The 21278-nt window shown below is 32.1% G+C and overlaps 2 protein-coding genes and 1 long non-coding RNA gene across 4 annotated transcripts; 2 read left to right on the top strand and 1 right to left on the bottom strand.

Annotated features, from left to right (window-relative positions):
• Window positions 1-908: 908 nt before the first annotated feature.
• On the top strand, window positions 909-3887 carry LOC126682296 (exocyst complex component SEC15A). Its single transcript, XM_050377911.2, has 2 exons — window positions 909-1065; window positions 1344-3887. The coding sequence occupies exon 2, from the start codon at window positions 1350-1352 to the stop codon at window positions 3717-3719; it is 2370 nt and encodes a 789-aa protein (XP_050233868.1). The 5' UTR covers window positions 909-1065; window positions 1344-1349; the 3' UTR covers window positions 3720-3887.
• A 9672-nt stretch (window positions 3888-13559) lies between these two features.
• LOC126683039 (protein NRT1/ PTR FAMILY 3.1-like) lies at window positions 13560-20019 on the top strand. 2 transcript variants are annotated; one of them, XM_056105970.1, is made up of 5 exons: window positions 13560-13563; window positions 15610-15718; window positions 17599-17816; window positions 17894-18450; window positions 18538-20019. In XM_056105970.1, the coding sequence occupies exons 2-5, from the start codon at window positions 15610-15612 to the stop codon at window positions 19415-19417; spliced, it is 1764 nt and encodes a 587-aa protein (XP_055961945.1). In that variant the 5' UTR covers window positions 13560-13563; the 3' UTR covers window positions 19418-20019. The 2 variants fall into 2 exon arrangements, with proteins under 2 accessions (XP_055961945.1, XP_050234816.1); XM_050378859.2 differs by lacking the exon at window positions 13560-13563 and having other exon boundaries at window positions 15539-15718.
• Window positions 14716-16226, bottom strand: LOC126683040 (uncharacterized). The gene is made up of 2 exons (XR_007641578.2): window positions 15940-16226; window positions 14716-15078 (listed from the first exon to the last, which is right to left on the bottom strand). It is a non-coding gene; the product is annotated as an uncharacterized LOC126683040 (long non-coding RNA).
• Window positions 20020-21278: the final 1259 nt, after the last annotated feature.

The following is a 21278-nucleotide window of genomic DNA, read 5'->3' as shown; positions in this document are numbered from 1 at the left end:
ACAGACTTCCTCTTAGGGACCTGAAATCATCAATCCGTGTAGTTTAAGGACCAGTAAAAGACAAAAAATTATTTAAAGACTAGATAATCAAAACAAGTATATTTTAAGGACATGAAAATGAGTTTTTTCCAATAAACAACCACAACAACCTTGACCTGCCATCGTTGCTGATGTACACGCCTACCGCCACTACAATTTCAAATGATAATGGTGGCTGGTGGTGGACACAAGCCGTGGTGGAACAATGGGGTCACGTGGCGATGGTCGATAAAAACAAAAATAATTGAAATAAGAAGAAAGAAGAAATGATTGCCAACTGTTTAAAAGAAAAAGAACTGAAACAAGAAAAAAGAAGAAATGATGGCGGATGTTTGAAAGAAGAAGGATGTATTCAGGGTTTGTTGTTAAAAGGAAAAGTTTATTATTCAATAAAAATATATATGCCCTCCGTTCTACTTTAGAAATCCTTATCTTTTCATGTTTTTTCATGTTTTACCCCTATTAATGATAGTGGAATATTCCATAGAGCTCTTTTAAGATAACTAAATAAAGGTAATTAATGAAAAAACATTCTAAAAATAGTAATGGGACTTTTTAAATGGGACATCCCAAAATAGAATATGAGACTTCTTAAACTGGACGGATGGAGTATGATATATTAAGTTTTAAAGTATAAGAATTAAGTTGATATTTTAAAATCATTAGATACTAATTTAATGAATGATAAAATATTAAAGACTATTTTAAACATTCTACCATTAGAAATTAGAGAGTGTTTTCACTCGGAGGTGAGAGTGAAGGAGGGGGGTCTCATATGTTTTAGCCAAATACGGGGTAAAAGTGACCCACTTTCGCAAAATTGAGGTTCTTTTATATTTCATGACAAGTTAAGGGGGTGAAATGATCCTTAATTCATCTTTTTTCCCTTGACAAGATGTTGTTTGTTGCGCATCTTTCGGCTGGAAAACAAAATAAAAGGAAGACAAAGCAGAAAGAAGTGAAAGAGAATGGGAATGATTCGATTTAAACAAAGCAGTGAAGAACAATCTGTTATTTGAAAAGGCTGTAAGTTTTCCAGTTTTGATTTCTCATTTTGCTTTTTTATTGACATTGTTATTGTAAATTAAGGTGAAAATGGGTATTCATTTCTCATTTTTATTCCACCAATTACAAAACCTATCAAAATTTGCTTCTAAATTGTAATTACTGTTAGTTTATCTGATGTTCGACATTTCTCTCGTTATTTCTTATGCTGACATGATGATAAAAACAAGTAATAGTCTAATTTCTGTTCTACATTTTGCTTGGAGATGGAATTGTTTTGATGGTGTTCTAATATGCAGCAAGCTATGGATGCAAAACCCAAGAGAAGGGCTGTTGTAGAGAACGGGGATGGCGGAGAGGATTTAGTCCTCGCAACTCTCATCGGAAATGGCGATGATTTGGGTCCCATCGTCAGGCATGTTTTTGAAACGGGGCGCCCTGAGTCCCTCCTTCACCAGCTCAGGAGTGTTGTCAAAAAGAAGGAAGCTGAGATCGAGGACCTCTGCAAGAGCCATTATGAGGAATTCATTCTTGCTGTTGATGAGCTTCGTGGTGTGTTGGTTGATGCCGAAGAGTTGAAAAGTGAGCTTGCAAGTGATAATTTTCGCTTGCAAGAAGTTGGAACTGCGCTTTTGGTAAAACTTGAACAGCTTCTTGAATCTTATTCAATCAAGAAGAATGTCACTCAAGCTATTAAAATGTCGAAGATTTGTCTTCAAGTTTTACAACTTTGCGCTAAATGTAACAACCACATGGCTGAAGGTCAATTTTACCCTGCATTGAAAACACTCGATCTAATTGAGACGAATTACATGCACAACATTCCTCTCAAGACACTTAGAATGACGATCGAGAAGACAATTCCAGTCATAAAATCACATATAGAGAAGAAAGTGAGCAGTCAGTTTAATGAATGGCTAGTTCATGTTAGAAGTTCTGCCAAGGATATAGGGCAAACAGCGATAGGCCATTCTGCCTCAGCTCGACAAAGGGACGAGGAGATGTTGGAACATCAGAGGAAAGCAGAGGAACAAAATGTTTCAGGGTTAGGAGATTTTGTGTATACTTTAGATGTTGAGGAACTCGATGAAGACTCTCTTTTGAAGTTTGATCTTACTCCTCTTTATCGGGCACATCATATCCATGCATGCCTAGGAATTCAAGACCAGTTTCGTGCATATTACTATAGGAATCGGCTATTGCAGCTTAATTCAGATCTGCAAATCTCCTCCTCTCAACCATTTATTGAATCTTATCAAACATTTTTGGCTCAGGTCGCAGGGTATTTTATAGTGGAAGATCGGGTGTTAAGGACTGGTGGCGGTCTTTTGTCAACTGATCAGGTTGAGACAATGTGGGAAACTGCATTAAATAAAATAACATCAGTTGTGGAGGAACAATTTTCTCATATGGATTCTGCTACCCATCTTCTTTTGGTCAAGGATTACATTACTCTTCTTGGGGCAACACTAAAACAATTTGGGTATGATGTGGGTCAACTTCTCGAGGCACTTGACAGTAGCCGGGATAAGTACCATAAGCTTCTTTTGGGCGAGTGTCGGGAGCAAATTGTTAATGCGCTCGCCAATGATACCTACGAGCAGATGGTAATGAAAAAGGATACTGATTATGACAATACTGTTTTGTCGTTCCATCTCCAAAACACAGATATTATGCCAGCTTTCCCATACATTGCACCATTTTCATCCATGGTACCGGATACTTGCCGCATTGTTAGGTCATTCATCAAAGGGTCTGTTGATTACTTGTCTTACGGGACACATACTAATTTCTATAATGTTATGAAGGGCTATTTGGATAAGCTCTTAATTGATGTTCTGAATGAAGCTATTTTAAACATTATCCATAGCAGTGCTATTGGCGTCTCTCAAGCCATGCAGATTGCTGCAAACATATCTGTTCTTGAAAGGGCTTGTGATTTTTTTGTTCGACATGCAGCCCAGCTATGTGGGATCCCAGTCCGGTCAGTTGAGAGACCTCAGGCAGTTTTAACTGCCAAGGTGGTTCTGAAAACTTCCAGGGATGCAGCCTACATTGCTCTGCTGAATTTGGTTAACAAAAAGTTGGACGAGTTTATGGCACTTACAGAAAATGTCAATTGGACTTCCGAGGAGACATCGCAAATTGGGCATGAGTATATGAATGAGGTGGTAATATACCTCGACACGCTTATTTCAACAGCGCAGCAGATTTTACCATTTGATGCTCTATACAAGGTCGGAAGTGGGGCTCTGGAGCATATTTCTAATTCCATTGTTGCTGCGTTTCTGAGTGATAGTGTGAAGAGATACAATGCCAATGCAGTGTCAGCTCTTCACAATGATCTAACAAATTTAGACAACTTTGCGGATGAAAGGTTTCACAGCACCGGTCTTGCTGAACTATACAGAGAAGGCAGTTTTAGAGGGTGCTTGATAGAAGCAAGACAATTGATTAACCTCTTAAATAGCAGTCAACCAGAAAACTTCATGAATCCTGTGATAAGGGAGAGAAACTACAATACTCTGGATCATAAGAAAGTGGCCGTCGTTGTTGATAAGTTTAAGGATACGCCTGATGGAATCTTTGGTAGCCTTTCGAACAGAAATACGAAGCAAAGCGCACGGAAGAAATCGATGGATGCACTGAGGAGAAGATTGAAGGAGTTAAACTAATCTTGTGTTTTTGAGGTTCATATCTCGCACTCTCTGTTAATCATGTTTTTCATTTACCGATTTTACGAATTGAATGTCATTTTACTTGTGCATACATTTTGATGGATTTGGTATTGGGCATTTTGACTTGGTTGTTATGAATCAAAAGTAGAAAAGTTGATATTATAAGCATTATCTATTTCAAATAGGATTATCATGGATCTAATTGAGTTGACATAATTAGGGAGATGCATTTCACTTACATGAATTGGAGGATACTCATTGAATTTGATTCTGAGAAGACATTTTGATGTCATTGAAGTTGATCTTAAAATTACAAACATTACTATATCTATGCTGTAATATTTGATGCCGGCGATGATACAAGACACAGGTGGCCGCAGACAGTGGCGGATCTTGACCAAAAAGTTAAGGGGGGGCCAAAAAAACATACATAAAATCAATTTTCATTTTGAGTTTAGACATCAATAAAGTTCAAATATATATGTGTATATACACACACACAAAAACACTTATTCATGGGACCAAATTGCGAGACTCGAGGAGTCGGTTAATCGTAATCAATGAAATGAGTTCATTTCCGTTAAAAAAAAAATGGGACCAAATTAGTATTTAATAATTTATTTTATTTTTTAAAGAGATCAAACCGATATTTTAGTAATTTTTAAAAAATATTGGGGGGCCATTGCCTGTGCAATTGGGCGGAATGAATATATTATAATTTGTATTTATTTTTGTTATAATAAATTTTTAAATCTTTTTATTTTATTTAAATTAAAAATATATTTTATTAGTTATAGTTTTGAATTTTCAACTTTATGAACAATGTTGATTAGTTTTTTATATATTACTAATAAAAAAACTTATTAGATAAATATTAATATGAACAAGGCAAACAAATTGTTTATATATATGTCTAATAAAAACAAATCAAATTAAAATTTTCTATAAATAAATTTTATTCTATTTGATTATACTATAAATTAATTCCAATTATTAATAATTCTACAAATTAGTGATGAATAATATATGCTATATAGGTGGTAAATAATATAAGTTATGTAGATTAGGATAATGCATTCAAGTTTTATAAGCTATTAGATATTTCATTGATTATAGAATTAGATGTCATCACTTTTTATTATTTTTAGGTTGCTAGTTTTTTTAACCTATCTTAAAATATTGGGTTAATTCTATTCAAAATCACTATGTTTTTATTTAAAACACATTTTTTTAAAAAGTGTCATATAAATTCATACCTTTCATTTTTATTTTTTGCAAATTTATCACCGATTTGAAAATTCGATCTATTTTTATTGATTGGACAAGAAAAGAGGAAAAAAAGGCAATTTTTGTTTTAATTAGAGCATTAGTCAAATAAGGACATTTATTTTGGAGGAGAAAGATACCAGATTTTTTAATCGGTGATAGATTTGTAAAAAAAAAAAGCCTAATTACTTAAAAAAAACCCCACCTTACCCTGACCTAGGAAAACATTCATTTGTACCTTTTTTTTGATTTTTCGTTTTCAATTGTAGCCAAAATTTAATTTATTGACAATTTAATTAATTAAAGGATGTAAATATTAAACACAATTAAATAGAAGGATTATATTATATTTTTTTCTATTTGAAAAAATACAAACAAATCCATAAACTTTAAAAATATTCAAATAAATCCTAAAAATTAATCATTTTAAAAGTTTTTATTTAAATAACTTCGGACCCACTATTATACTCTTTCGATTTACGGATCCGCTTCAAAAATGCGACAAAAGAAATTTTAAAAATAAATTTTTTTAAATTTTTCCAGATTACCTCCTCCTCCTCACCTGAAAAGAGGAGCTGCTACTCCTCTTCTCAGGGAGGAGCAGCAGCTCCTCGGAGCTGTTGCTCCTCAGGTGAGGAGCAGCATCTCCTCAGGTGAGGAGCAGCGGCTCCTCACCTGAAACTTAGGCGAGGAGCTGCAGCTCTTCGCCTGAGGAGCAGCTATTCCTCGTTTTTTCGACGAGCAGATCTGCTCCTCAGGCGAGGAGCAGCAGCTCCGAGGAACTGCTGCTCTTCCCTGAAAAGAGGAGCAACAACTCCTCTTCTCATGTAAGGAGGAGGATTTCCTCCTCCTCCTCGCCTGAGATCCGGAAAAAAAAAATTAAGAAAAAATTAACGTAATTTTTTTTAAGTAAAAGGCATTTATTTTTACGTTTTTTAAATTGAAAAAGTTATTGATAATTAATATAAAGTAAATAATTATTATAAGTTTAATTTTGTAAAGAAGAAGGTATTTTTGTATTATTAATATAATTAAAATCTAATTAGAATATAAATTAAAAAAATGAAGGACTATTTTGTATTTTTTTCTAAATGAAAAAAGTTCAATTTAATGCTTTGGGGTACAGTTGAAAATGAAAAATTAAAAAAAAGGGTACAAATAATTTTTTTCCTAGATCAGGGTATAAACAAAAAAATATTACAAGGTGAAGGTTTTTTAAGTAATTAGGCCAAAAAAAAATGAAAGGTTGTGAATTTATATGACACATTTTAAAAGATGTGATTAAAATGAAAAAAACGTGTAAGTATAGTAATTTTATATAGAACTAACCCTAAAATATTTTATATTTTTGGTATTCTAGTCGATTTAAAGACTTAAATAGAAATTGCAAAATTTCTATATCAATTTTTAAACTATAATATTTTCTAAAATTTATTGTAAGAAGATAATATTTTTTTTATTACAAAATAATATATTATTTTGGTCAATCACAAATACAACTACTCTGATATCTGAGCATACAATACGGAACTAGAACCTTAAGTTCTTTTGCTAGCACGCTTATTACATCTAACTTCAGCAGCTATGCTTTTAATACAATCTTGATCACCAGACTTTATCTTCTAGTCGAAAACAAGGTCAATTATGGTGCACCGAACTTGATAAATACTCGTACAAAAACATAATTTTTGGCAGTAGCATATCTACCTCCTCTACTAAAAAACAGCTGATTAGCGACGAAAACATAAAACCCGACGCTAATCGTCATTAGCGGCGTATAAGTCACAGACGTCACCAATCGCTAAAAAGATTATTGTAAAATTATTAGCGACACAAATTTTGTTATGGTCGCAAAATTGAAGAAGGATTTTCCGTTGCCAATTTATTTCATCTGTCATTAAACTATTTGCTCAAACGACAGACTTGGAGACTTATTTGCAATTGAATATTTGGATTATATCTGTTGCTAATATTTATACTTCGCTAATTATGTTAAGTTAGCGACGGATAATCTATCGCGAAACATAACAGTTAGTCGCCTAGATGTTATGCCTAGCGACAGATAATCCGTCGCTGCACATATAAATTCCGTTAGGGATTTTGCAAAATTTCCGACAGAATTTATTTATTTCCCGCTGTTTTTTCCATTTTTCCGTGTCAATTGAAACCCGTTAAATTCACTATTTACAGACTATTTACGAACACTGAAACACCATTTAAAGAAAAGTAACGCACTAATATAATAAAATATTAAAAGTTTACATAAAAGTTACTGTAAAACACAAACACGATACTACAATCCGTTTGCAAATAAAACAAACAAGAAACTATAGAGCCATAATGTCATCATCGTCTGGCAAGGATGGAGGGAACTGTGGACGAAACTGTTGGTAGAGCCGCAGTAGTCAAGTCTTAGAATTATGATGTTTTCAATGAACGGTTGTCTTATAATTTTTTATAGACTCAATATTATAATAATATCGTATATGATTTTTTTTAAAAGTTTTCAAACTGCGCATTTCAATCAATTGCATGAAAGTATGTTTTATTTGTTTCGAAGTGAAAAGTTTCATGGTCGTTTTTAGGCTTGCTACGGGTTCCGGAGCAATCACTCCAGTTCCCTAGCGCCGGTTCTGCCCACAATTTTGGATCGTGACAACATCCTATAAGAAAAGGCTAGAAACCTATGAAACATAAGAATACGTGCAAAAAAAACATGACTCGAATCATATGTGCTACAATAGTTCTTATGAGTACCTAGGATACATACCCATATCTCAAAATAGCAATAGCCTAGGATTTTAAACCTCCCTCTGTAACAAACTTTGTCACGACTTAAAATCTCGGCTGAGACCGGCATTAGGAAATGTGAGTGATAGCTCTAAAACTCGTAGCAAGTCTAGAAACCACTGTAAATTTTTCGCATTTCAAAATCATATATCAAATAAAATATGTTTTCAGAAAATCCCGTTAAATCTTTTCTTGTGTTTAACCAACACTTTTCAAAAACTAATATTGTAACTCTTAAAATCAGGGCGTGTCTCAATTGTGTCATCACACAATTCGCTCTGTTTCAAACATCATACTAAAATCTTTAAAATAATATAAACCAGTACTAAATATATAATACTAGCAAACATTTTGTCTTTTATAAAATATTACAGTTTTTCAAACATATACTTTGACATTAGTTCAAATCAGAATTTATAAAAATAACGTGAACTACTGAAACCAAAAAGATAAATCTTCTGATACCCAACTACTTGCAGCTCTAGAGGTAACTTGACATTGAGCAAATCGAATCCCGGAACAATTATGGAAGCCCGACCACTATATAACTCGATAAATCTAATATGGGGAAAATATCAATAGGTCATAATATTTCTAAGTGAATCTATATGTTTACAAGTGAATATTAAAATCGCATATAAGAAATCAATTATGTATAAAACGTATTACCAGATAATCAATTTAGATGAAACCCTAATACTCAATTCCATAATAGACAAACTATAGTATGAACCACAATATGCACACCATAGTTTGATAAAGATAATAGACCTTAACAATGTTACTAACATCGTAATTTTGTATTGCGTACTTGGACCGTGAACCATGATACCAACGCCTCAGAGTTACCTGTTAAGTCTATTCCGCGAGCTATCGATCGTCATTTGACTTAAGATAATCATTCCTATTTCTATCCTAATTTACAAGCTTAATCTAATATCAATACTGCTGATCACATAGTCCTATTATCGTTCAATAGGAAACACGTTCCAATGGATTTTATTAGTTCAATTTCATACTAGTGCGATTTATCATTTAAAACAGTTTATATATAAACATTCAAAAAGTAAAAACATAAACTCAGAGAACAAATATTTCCCACAATATATTATAACTTCACAAAACACATTAATCGTCAAGTCCGGTAGCTAGCTGGCTCGTCGGATCTACTTAGAATTCAATTGTTAAACACAATTCAAAATAAATAGACTCTATAAACAAAATGTAACATATACACTAATTCCGGTATTGAACTTCTTGTTCAAATCTTAGTACCATTCCGGTATGAACTTATTTTTCTTCTTCCTTTAATAACTTTATATAACTTATAGCTTAATTAAAACTTCGTAACGTTTTAATAATTCAAATACCTTTTACTTTACATATTTGTTATATATTTCAAATGTCATAGTTCAAGTTTCGAATTCCATTAGAATCAAAATCGAGTTATGACTCGAATACATAACGAAAACATTCAAATGTCGATGAATCGGCATCGATGTGTGTCCGCACAGCCTTGGCTGTGCTTCACGCACATCCACAGGGAACAATCCCCAGGGCTCTCCCGACCTTATTCTGACTCGAATATTTCTCCAAACACCTAAACGACATCCAATCCAATTCAATTCTGCAAATTAAACGTTAAAGCAAAGTGAATTCGATCAATCTGACACGATTAACGTTATAAACTCAAATATAAGCCAAATTATAAATAATCAAATTCAAATCAACAATTATTACCTCATACACTAGCAGATTTTCAAAGAAATTTGATTTAAAATCGAGAAATTGGACGATCGGACCGAACCCTAAAATCGCCGCAATGTGGCACTCAAAAGAAAGAAAAGAAGAAGAAGAAATGAAGCGTACTGCTTCATTTGAATCAAATGACATTTGTTTATATAGTTTGGCTAAAAGCCAACTTTTTCTTTAGTGACTAACGAGTCACTTTAACTTAAATTTTTAATTATCGTCCGTAAAGAACTACGGAAACTAATTCATAATTTCATGAAACTTTATCCAAAAATCCTCAAAAATATAAAATGAACAAAATAATATTATTTTTATTTGCATGGGAATTATATTTTATTTTAGACTTATTCTCTGAAAAACCTCCCACCTTTTAACCCCAATTCTTCTGCACCCTCACGTTGCAAAACCACAAAATATACCGAAATTACGGCCTTTTACTTTCAATTGCACCCTCAAACATTAAATTGATCTCTTTTCACTTGAAAAAAGTTCAAATTAATACTTTAAATTTTAACATATATTATAAATAGAACTTAATGTTATATTTAAAACAAAAATAAAACTATTCTTTTTAAAAATTATAAAACTTAACAATAATTTTTTATTTAATATAAATAAATATATTCATTTTATAAAAATACATATCCGCAAACACGCCGCCTCAACTCTATAATTTTTTTAATGATATTCTGATATGTGAATGATTTTGTCGGCACTATCCGACCTGCTAAAAAATTTATATTCAGTGATTTTTAAAAAATAAAATAATTTTTATAGTAAAAAAAAATTAATTTTTTTTAAATTAAAAATTTAAAACTCGTTCGTTTTTCTCGAGACGAACCCATTCCGGGTTCGTCTCTTCCTCCATGAAAGACGGACTGTCTTCCTCAAGATCTGAGGAAGACAGTTCGTCTTCCTCAGACCTTAAGGAAGGAAAACAAACGCGTCTTCCTCAAGGCCCGAGGAAGACGAACGCGTCTTCCTCAAGGCCTGAGGAAGACGAAACTCATATCAGAGGAAGACGAACGCGTCTTCTTCAAGATCTAAGGAAGACGGACTGTCTTTCTCAGATTTGAGGAAGACGAATGTATTTTTTAATTTTAAATTTTTTAAAAAATTAATTTTTTTTATATTTAATAAAAAATATTATGAAGTTTTTTAAAATTTAAGATTTTTTTGGTATAATTATAACTATGAGGATCATTTAAAATATTTATTAAAATATGATGTATTGGGAAAAAGATTGATTTGATGTTTAAGGGTGTAATTAAAATTAAAAGGTGTGAATTTTAATATTTGAGGGTGCAATTGAAAGTGAAAGGTCGTAAATTGAGATATTTGGTAGTTTTACAACGTGAGGGTGCAAACGATTTTGGGCTTAAAGGTGTGTGTTGGGTCTCGCTCAATTCCACTTGATTATTTAAACTATATCCAAATTTTATGAAATTTTGACGATAATTTCTTAAAAGTATTTCGCGAATATTAATCTTAAAAATATTCGTTCGGGACTTCAAATTATTTTATTTTTATTTTTTAAGCGTTATTTAGTCCCGGTCACACCCACTTATAAAAATTTAAATCTTCAAAGTTAAATTCTTTAAATCCTATAATTTCGATATATTTATTTGGATACTTATAAATTAAATTTACAGTTAAATTCAATTTACATTTTCTCGGTTCTAAATATCACAATATGTGACCTATATTAACACTTTAAAAACATGGGGTGTTATAATATGCCACTTATTGTATTAGACCCGCATTGCATATGTCGTTGAATTATTGTGCAGGTTTAATAATAGAACTAGTATTCAGCACTGACATGTTATTGAAAGGGTTATGAGATACCTTAAAAGAATCATAAATCTTCGATTACCTTAGCAGAAGCATCCTGATGTACTTGAAGGATACAATGCAGATTGGAATACATTGTCTGATGATCTTAATGCTACAATCAACTAAATTTTTAGTATAGCTGGTGGAACCGTTTCTTGGAAATCAAAGAAATAGACAATTTTGGCTCAATATATGATGGAGTCAGAAATGATAGCACTAGTTGTTGCTAATGAAGAAGCAGAATGGCTAATAAGCCTACTAGCTGAGAATCCCTTATGGAAAAGACCAATACCAGTTGTGTTGATCCATTGCAATAGTACCGTGGCTATTAAAAAATTGAGAACCGTTACAATAACAGTAAGAAATTACAGATACGTCATAAGCACAACACTGTTAGATATTCATCACATCAGGGGGCTGTTAGAATGGATCATCTATGCAGTGATGGTAACTTATCAAATCCTTCGACGAAAGGATTAGTTAGAGAGGAAGTCCTAGAACTTCGAAAAGATTAAGACCATTTCCTATAGAATGAATCATTCATAACAGTAACCCAATCTAATTGACTGGAGATCCTAACAAATAAGTTCAATGGGTAATAACAAGTAATGGATATGAGCGACAACATGCTATATTGATGTATGATTCCTGAAATGATTAGAGGATGAGTTAATAGAATCTCTTAATTAAGTTTGTACTCCATATGGAGTGCATTACCTAGCTACAAGTATACTCTTAATAGCTTCACCTTTGTGAATGTGGAAGTGGGGCCACTTTCTATAAAATTTAAGGCAAATTTTCTAAAGTATTCAATAAACTGGGATATACGTACATACCGTAATTGCACGGGCTTTTGAAAAACACTTTAAAAAAGATTGTGTGTGGTTTGATGTCTGAGATAGATTTTAGGACTACGGATCACTTTTGTTGAATTAAAATCGAACACACTACACAAAAGTTTAAATCGAAAGATACTTTTATTTATGCATAACTTTATTGATACAGAAATTGCTCAAGAAACTATTTTTAAAATTTAAAGTGACGGATTGTTGAAAATATTGAATTGAAAATAAATAAAAAGTGCATGGTGAGAAATGAGAGTGTGGAGAGTAATTGTGGATTCCCCACGTTACTTAAAAAAAAACTCATTTGCTTAAGTATATTAGCTTGGACATTCTCATTTGGGTTTGGCCCCAAAAGGTACCCAATTTTGTGAACGAGTTAGGAGTTAAATCCTTTCCGATTTATCACACATGCGCGCCCGCCATTCGGTCGGCCGACCTGGTCTGGTCCAAGTTAGGTGGATGGTTCGGTTTATTTTATTTTTTACTTAGATAATAGTTTTATATTATTTATTCTGTAATAATTTTATTTTTTAAACAAAGCACATCCCATGATCTCCTCCACTTGTTCAATACGTTTTGACTGTAATGAATATGCAAAACATTTTTTGTATTTTTTTTATCAAGAAGGAATGGCCAGGGCCAAGATTACAACTGTCTGCACATACGAGGAAAAAAAACACCCCGAATATCATCCATCACAATATTCTGAATACCACTAAGAGATTGATCGTATGTATAAGAACCTAAGGAGTGAGTGAAACCGTGATTAGCCAACCAGTCGGCACATTTATTACCCTCTCTGTAAACATGAGAAACCTTAATCTGCCAGTGTCTATTAACCATTTCTCTCAAAGGAAGCAGCAGATTCATGTTGATATTAACACGCAAATCGGGACTGAGTATAGCCTCCATCGCAAGCATGTTGTCCATCTTAAGCAAGACCCTCCTGTAACCCTTATTCCAAGCTACAACGAGATTGTCAAGAGCTCCCCAAAGTTCCGCTTGAAGCACCGAACAACGCCCAATATTTCTGCTATACCCAATCAACCAATCACCATGGTTGTTCCGAATGATGCCACCCGAGCTGGCACAGTTCATAGGAGCCCTGACAGCTCCGTCGCTATTAAATTTTGCATAACAACTCTTTCATTTTTTCTCTATAAATACTACTCTCATTTTCATTTATAAATACACAAAAATGCAGAGCAAGAAAGAGCGATACCAAAAGTGTTTACAGAGCTGTTATCACAATGCAGTAATAGCAGTATCCTGGCTGTTTTATCATAGGGACGCCGCGGTTGATTATCAGCTTCACACCACCGAACTATGTCGGGAAGCATCTAAAAGAAAGCTATCTAGTACGCGACTTGTCTCATCGGATTTCAACGTACTATTCGGCGATTGTAACAACATAGTCCATTTGAATCCTAACAAGCGGATCACTAATTCGTTATCCGGACGAATATTTTTAAAAATTATTATTGAATGTTTCAGTCTATTATCACTTTTTCACCTGTTCAAAAAAATATGTCTATAATTATTTTTACGAATAAAATCTGAATTTAGTAATATTTATTTTGAAATACTTATACTCATATTTACCATTATTTACTTTAGGCTTAATTACTCAAAAACCCCCCACCTTTCACTTTGTTTTCGTTTATACCCTGACCTAGGAAAAATGTCATAAATACTACTGACCTTGTCATTATGTTTCGCCCGTACCCCAAATTTCAAAAAAAAGATGATTTCTTAAAAACAACTAAATTTAAGGGTTATTTTATACCTTTTTCTATTAAAAAATGTACAAACTAATACTTCATCTTTAAAAACGTTCAAATAAATCCCAAAATTAATTAATTTTTTAATTTAAATAAAATAAATAAATAAAATAATATAGTTTTATTAAGTCCTATTTATTACCGTACTCCTATTTAAAAAAACCGCTAATATTATTTTTTTCATTTTTTTTTTATTTTTACGAAAATAAGCTCCTTCCTCCATGGAGGAAGGAGCTGCTCCTTCCTCCATGTGAGGAAGGAGCTCGCACTGCTCCTTCCTCACATGGAGGAAGGAGCAGATCTGCTTCTTCCTCCATGTGAGGAAGGAGCAGATCTGCTTCTTCCTCCATGTGAGGAAGGAGCAGATCTGCTCCTTCCTCACATGGAGGAAGGAGCAGCGTGCTCCTTCCTCATGGAGGAAGGAGCTGCGAGCTCCTTCCTCCATGGAAGGAAGGAGAAGCTCCTCCTCCCATGGAGGAGGAGCTATTTTTTTTAATTTTTTTTTTAAAAAAATTGAAAATAGATTTTAAAATTAAAGTACGGTATTATGTTGAAATTAATTAGTCTGATGTAAAAAAATTTACGGTTTTTTATTTTTAACAAATTATTGATAATTAATATAAATTAAATTATTATTATTAGTTGAATTTTTTAAAGAAGAAGGTGTTTTTGTATAATTAATAACATTGACGTGTAATTAGAATATATGCTAAAAATGAAGGATTATTTTAAACTCTTTTTCAAATGAAAAGAGATCAATTTAATACCTCGAGGGTACGGGCGAAACATAATGACAAGGTCAGTAGTATTTATGACATTTTTCCTAGGTCAGGGTATAAACGAAAACAAAGTGAAAGGTGGGGGGTTTTTGAGTAATTAGGCCTTTACTTTATATATAAAGAATAGTGTATCCATATTATGTAAATAGAGGTGGATAAAAAAGGATAGAATAAGGCTAATAAAAATGACATAAGATATGACGTCACATTCCAATCAAGTCCATTATTGTGGGGTCAGGTCTCTCACATAAGTTGCATAGTCTCCATCGTTTTCTTGTCCAGCTTTCTGATATCCCATGTGTTGCTTCTGAAATTAAGTCATTTTAGTAAATGTAATTTGATTAACTATTACTATTAAATACATCTACATTTTAAAAAAATTAAAGAAAATAAACTCAAATCAAGACAAACTAATTAAAACACTAATTTAATAAAATAAAATAAAATAAAACTAAACCCATTTCAGAATTTTTATACTTTAACATTTTTATTTAAAAGTTCCTATCTCAAAAAATTTATCTTCTCGGCTCCTTTATTTGTTATTTTCGCGATTTTAATATTTTTTTATGTGTTTTCCTGATCTATATATTTATAAGTTTTTCTTTTTATAGTCATACAAAAGGCCAAAAAATCGCAAAAATAACAAATAAAGGGACTAAAAAGATAACTTTTTTAAAGTAGGGATTTCTTAAATTGATAAAATACAGAGATTTTACGATTAGATTTTGTCTAAAATAAAATGATAAATAAACATGACGATTAATTAAGCTATTAAAATTCTCTATATATACTCTAATGTATCATCACTCAATCACTACACAAACGAAACAACAAAAGTATGGAGGTGGGCAGCAATGGTAGTGCTGTGAAAGCGGAGGAGAACACAAAGTGTAAAGATGTGAAGGCAAGCAAAGTTGGTGGCATCAAAACAATGCCATTCATTCTTGGTTAGTTCTCTTTACTCACATAATTTCTCATCCAATTTTTTTTAATGAAATTCATTCTGAAGATAAAAAATCATCAAGCTTGTTAATAGAACTTTCTCATTAATAATAATACAAAAATATTATTTTCGTTTACTATGTACAATCATATCATAGAAATAATAAATGAGAACCAGAGACAAAAAAAAAGAGAAAATAATTAAATGAGAAATATACTTTATTACCTCTCATAATTGAAGATAAAACGACATTCTTCCTGTAGAGAAAAATAAGGTATTGTTTTCAGAAATTTTCAGATTGTGCCGTAATTTGCCTCGGTAATTGGTTTGTTGGAATTGGAATATTGATGGTGGGATCAGAGCAATATTTCATTTGCACCCACTTGCTATGACACAATTCAGGATTCTAGATTTACAATAAACCGATGGATCACCAAGTTTATTAGTTTATGAAAATTAAACATCATTTTACTATTCATATTTTTTACTCCATCATTTAATGAAATTGTAATACTCCCCTCTGTCCTATGAAAATAAAGAAAATAGAGTTTACACATAAATTAAAAAATAATGGATAAAATAGTCACTCCCTCTGTCCCAATAAATTTATCCACTTTACTTTTATCACACAGTTTAAAAAAAACAATTATTATTTATGAATTTTATAAAATTTTGGGTTAATTAGATATAAAATCACCATTTTTACACGAATTCTCAAAAATAACATGATCTTTAAAACGTGTCAATTCAGGGCATCACCTTTCATTTTGTTTTTCAAAAATAACAATGGCAAGTTTTTAGATAAAATTTTGCTGACTTGGACACTCAATAGGAGCGCCACGTGTCATGCCACGTCAGCAACAACGCCACTAAAAATGTGATCGTGTTGTTTTTGAAAAGAAATGAAAGGTGGTGCCCTAAATTGCCACGTTTTAAAAGTCGTGTTATTTTTGCAATTTCATGTAAAAGGTGGTGATTTTATATGTAATTAACCCTAAATTTTTTTTTATTTTTTTTGTCATACCTCTATTTAATATATGATCCATTTGCAATCTACTTTTAATTTACTCATTAGTGAATTTTAAATAGGGGTAATATAGTAAAACTAAATGTAAAAGTTAGTTACTTTTTGAAAGTGGATAAAAAATTTGGGACAAAAAAATTTCTCAAAGTGAACAATTTTATTGGGGCGGAGGGAATATAATTTATTAACTTCAAATAATAATTTTTTTGATGAATCTCAAATAATAACTTTAATTAAATTATTATATTGGAATTGTAATTAAAATTTGAAAAGATAAATTTATTATTAATTTATATATTATATAAAGTGATAATTAAAGATGATTTATAAAATATAATAAAAGTGGTTGAAATTAATAAATGTTAATTTTAATATTATTCAAATTAAAATAGTAATTTTGTCTATATTTTAGAATGCTAAAAATAGTTATTTTGTGTATTTTTTTAGCAGAAGGGGTATAAAATTTACAGTTTATTTTTTATTCATAGTATTTTATATTGGAGATGGCTTTACGTATTATCTTTTATTTAATTCAATTCAACACTATTATTAATTACAAAATATCTTAATATATATGCTAAATCTGGATTATAAATTCCTTCTCCTATTTATCAAACAATAAGAGTGCACAACATCCAACAAATTAAGTAATTAAATTGAAAAAACAGATTTTAGTTCTTAAGCTATTTCTTTCAGTTTGATTTTTTTTATATAATAAAAGAAGTGAAAGGCATTCCTAGGATTTGAATTTAGGACCTAGAGTACCAGGTATGTATTAAATTGTTTTATTCAAATAGAATTAAAATAGTGAAGAAAATAAAGATTTGAATTTTCTAACATTTGCAAATTTGTGTTGACAGCAAATGAAATATGCGACAGATTTGCAGCGACAGGATTCCATGCTAATATGATAACCTATTTGACCGACCAATTGAATTTGCCACTAGTGAAGGCCTCTAATACCCTCTCCAACTTTGCTGGAACAGCCAGCTTCACACCGCTCATCGGAGCTTTGATCGCCGACTCCTTTGCCGGCCGCTTCTGGACCATCACCATCGGTTCCATCATCTACGAACTGGTCTTTATCTACACTCATAATTTCTCATATATTGCTTGCCAAACTTATTCAAATAATTTCTCATATATTGTTTCCAGGGAATGATAAGCATTACTATATCAGCAGTGGTACCATCACTACGGCCAGCTGCATGTAGAGATGGAGTGAATTGCGAGGAGGCTTCAAATCTTCAGCTATGGGTTCTTTACATGTCTCTTCTTCTAACATCTCTCGGCACCGGTGGCATTAGGCCCTGTGTGGTAACGTTTGCAGCTGACCAAATAGACATGAAAAAATCGAGCGTGGAATCCCGGAGTTGGAATTTTTTCAATTGGTACTATTTTATCATGGGAATGGCCACTCTCACTGCACTCACAGTCGTTGTTTATATCCAAGATAATGTTGGGTGGGGCTGGGGGCTGGGCATCCCAACTATAGCCATGGCCGTGTCCGTACTGGTTTTCGTGTTTGGCTCCCCTCTTTATGTGAAGTTGAAACCCGGAGGCAGCCCCCTTGTTAGATTGGCCCAAGTGGTTGTTGCTGCTTTCAACAGCAGGAAACTTAAACTTAATGATCCTCCCCATTTGTATCACAATCACGAGCTCGATGCGAATATTTCTGTCACTGGAAGGCTCGTACACACCCAGCAATTCAAGTATGTTTAACTATGTCCATTTCTATCTAGTACTTATTTTTGAATATATATATATGCTTGAACGAACTGATGAATTGAGATGTGCAGATGGCTTGACAAAGCGGCCATAGTAAGAGAAGGTGATTTGAATCTTTGGAAGGTAGCCACAGTGCATAGAGTTGAAGAGCTGAAATCAATCATCAGAATGCTGCCCATTTGGGCTGCGGGAATCTTACTCGTAACTTCTTCCTCACATATCCATAGCTTTGTCATCCAACAAGCTCGCACTATGGATCGCCACTTCGCTCATCATTCCTTTGAAATCCCACCGGCTTCCTTATCCGTCTTCAGTGTTCTCACCATGCTAACAGGCCTCGTCCTCTACGAGCGCCTTTTCGTGCCACTGGTTCGTAGATTCACCGCCAACCCGTCAGGAATCACTTGCCTACAAAGAATGGGCGTAGGGTTTTTGGTTAACATAATCGCGACTGTGGTTTCCGCAGTAGTCGAAAGCAAGCGAAAATCCGTGGCAGCCCATCACAACTTACTGGATGATCCTAAAGCCATTATTCCAATAAGTGTGTTCTGGCTAGTTCCTCAATACTGTCTCCATGGAATAGCCGAAGTTTTCATGTCTGTCGGGCACTTAGAGTTTCTGTATGATCAGTCCCCTGAAAGCATGAGAAGCACAGCTGTGGCACTCTACTGGATTGCCATTTCTATTGGAAACTATTTGGGTACAGCTTTGGTGACGCTAGTGCATGATTATACAGGCAAGGATAACAATTGGCTGCCTGATAGGAATCTTAACAGGGGGAAGCTGGATTACTATTATTGGCTAATCACAGGAATTCAAGTTGTAAATCTTGTTTATTATGTAATCTGTGCTTCCCTTTATACATGCAAACCCTTGGAAGAAGAAATTCCATATACAAATGGAGATAAAGAGATGGAGCATGCTGAAAATCAGCAACTTATCATTGTTTAATGGTCTAATGTCTTAAAGAACTCCGACCTTTTAGCCCTTTTTCAATCATACCCTGACGTTGAAAATTTGTCAATTTTACCCTATTTTGCATTTTTGTGTTTCAATTGTACCCTAAAAAATTAAATTAACGTCATTTTCGTTTGGAAATTTGTTTAAAACATTCTCCATGTCTAGCATATATTAATTGTACGTTTTTAAAATTTATTTAAATTTAGTTAAATTAATTAAGAATTTAAGTTAGTGTTAATATGATTATGGGTTTTAGTTAGTTTTTAAAAATAAAGGACTTATTTGTACTTTTTTGAATAAAAAAAAATTTAATTTCATGTTTGAACTTAGTTAATTGAATGATTTCATCATTTAAGTTAAACAATTAACAAAAATTAAAAAATTGGGGTACAATTGAAAACGGAAAATTCAAAAGTGGGTAAAATTGACAAATTTTCAACGTCGGGGTGGAATTGAAAAAAAAATTAAAGGTGAGGGTTTTTTGAATGATTAGACCTTGTTTAATTATGAAATTTCTATGTCTTCTCATGCGCCTAATTTTAACAGTCAATTAATTTAAATATTAATACTATTCCTCTTTAACTTTTTTATAATATGCTCATTCTAATTTTAATCCACCATCAACCATTTCTGTGTTTATATTTCTCAGTCTTCGGCAGCAATTTTTTATTGCTACGGCCATCAGGGCGGATCTAGATAGAGCTTACGATGGACAGTTGACTATTTTATTATTTTTAAAAATTTAAAAAAATATAAATATATATTTCAGTAGTATAGTTTTAGACCTTAAAATCTATAACACTGATCACCTTAAAAAATGTATACTATCCATTTTATAAATTTTCAGTACTTTTGTTCACCTTATAAAAAAAATTTGTGTTCGCCACCACACATTTAACCTTCTCGAAAATACAATTATTTAATTTTTACCCATTTAATCTTCTAAAAAAAAATTTAGTCAAATAATTACATAATATAACTTCTTGTACATGTAAATATTTGTTACATTTCAATAATGATAAATGGAGTTTGTCTGTTTTTAACGATATTATAAAATATATAAATTTACTATACTGTGATAATATTAAATAAAAAATAAATTTTATAAAAAATTATAATTTTTTAGTGTGTTTCACGAATTTCCAATTTTAAAAATTTTAATACACCAGCTTTTAATTTTTTGCAATTTCAGACTTTTCAAATCAAATTTTGAATTTTTAAAATTTGTGTTAAAATTAGAAAACACGCTAAATTTCATAAATTTTAAAGCCTTAAATAATTTTTTCAAATAATATGTAAAGTACGTCACTTTTAATTTTAAATTAAAAAAAATATTTAGGCTTAATATATTTTTTGACCTCTAAACCTTACCCTTTTATTCTCTATGACCTCTTAGCGATTTTAGTGTTCATTGGGCCTCTTAACTATTTTTTTATTCTATTTAACCCTATGTCAGTAAAGCCATGTCAGCAATTTTATCCACGTCATCGCGCGTGGTGTGCACATTCCGAATGAGGTGAAAAAGAGTTAAGAGGTTTAATAGAACACAAAATTAGTTTATAGGTCGCAGAGAATAGAATGGTATAGTTTAGGGGTTAAATGATGTATTAAGCCTTTTTAGTTAATATAAATTTAATGTATAAAATTTTAAAATTAAAACGATTAAATCATTTTAAAAAAAAATTATTGTGTGTTAATTTAAAAAATTGAAAAATGTTTAGGATCATTTTAAATATTTTTACCTTAAAATACCAGTTTGACGAAAAAACCATCATCAAATACCGGAGAGTGAGGAGGGGGATTTTGACCCGATTTTGACAAATTCAGGATAAAACTGATACGGTTTTCAGTT

This window comes from Mercurialis annua, linkage group LG5, assembly GCF_937616625.2.
Source record: "Mercurialis annua linkage group LG5, ddMerAnnu1.2, whole genome shotgun sequence".
NCBI classification, from domain to species: domain Eukaryota; kingdom Viridiplantae; phylum Streptophyta; class Magnoliopsida; order Malpighiales; family Euphorbiaceae; genus Mercurialis; species Mercurialis annua.
This window is presented reverse-complemented; position numbering and strand designations above follow the sequence as displayed.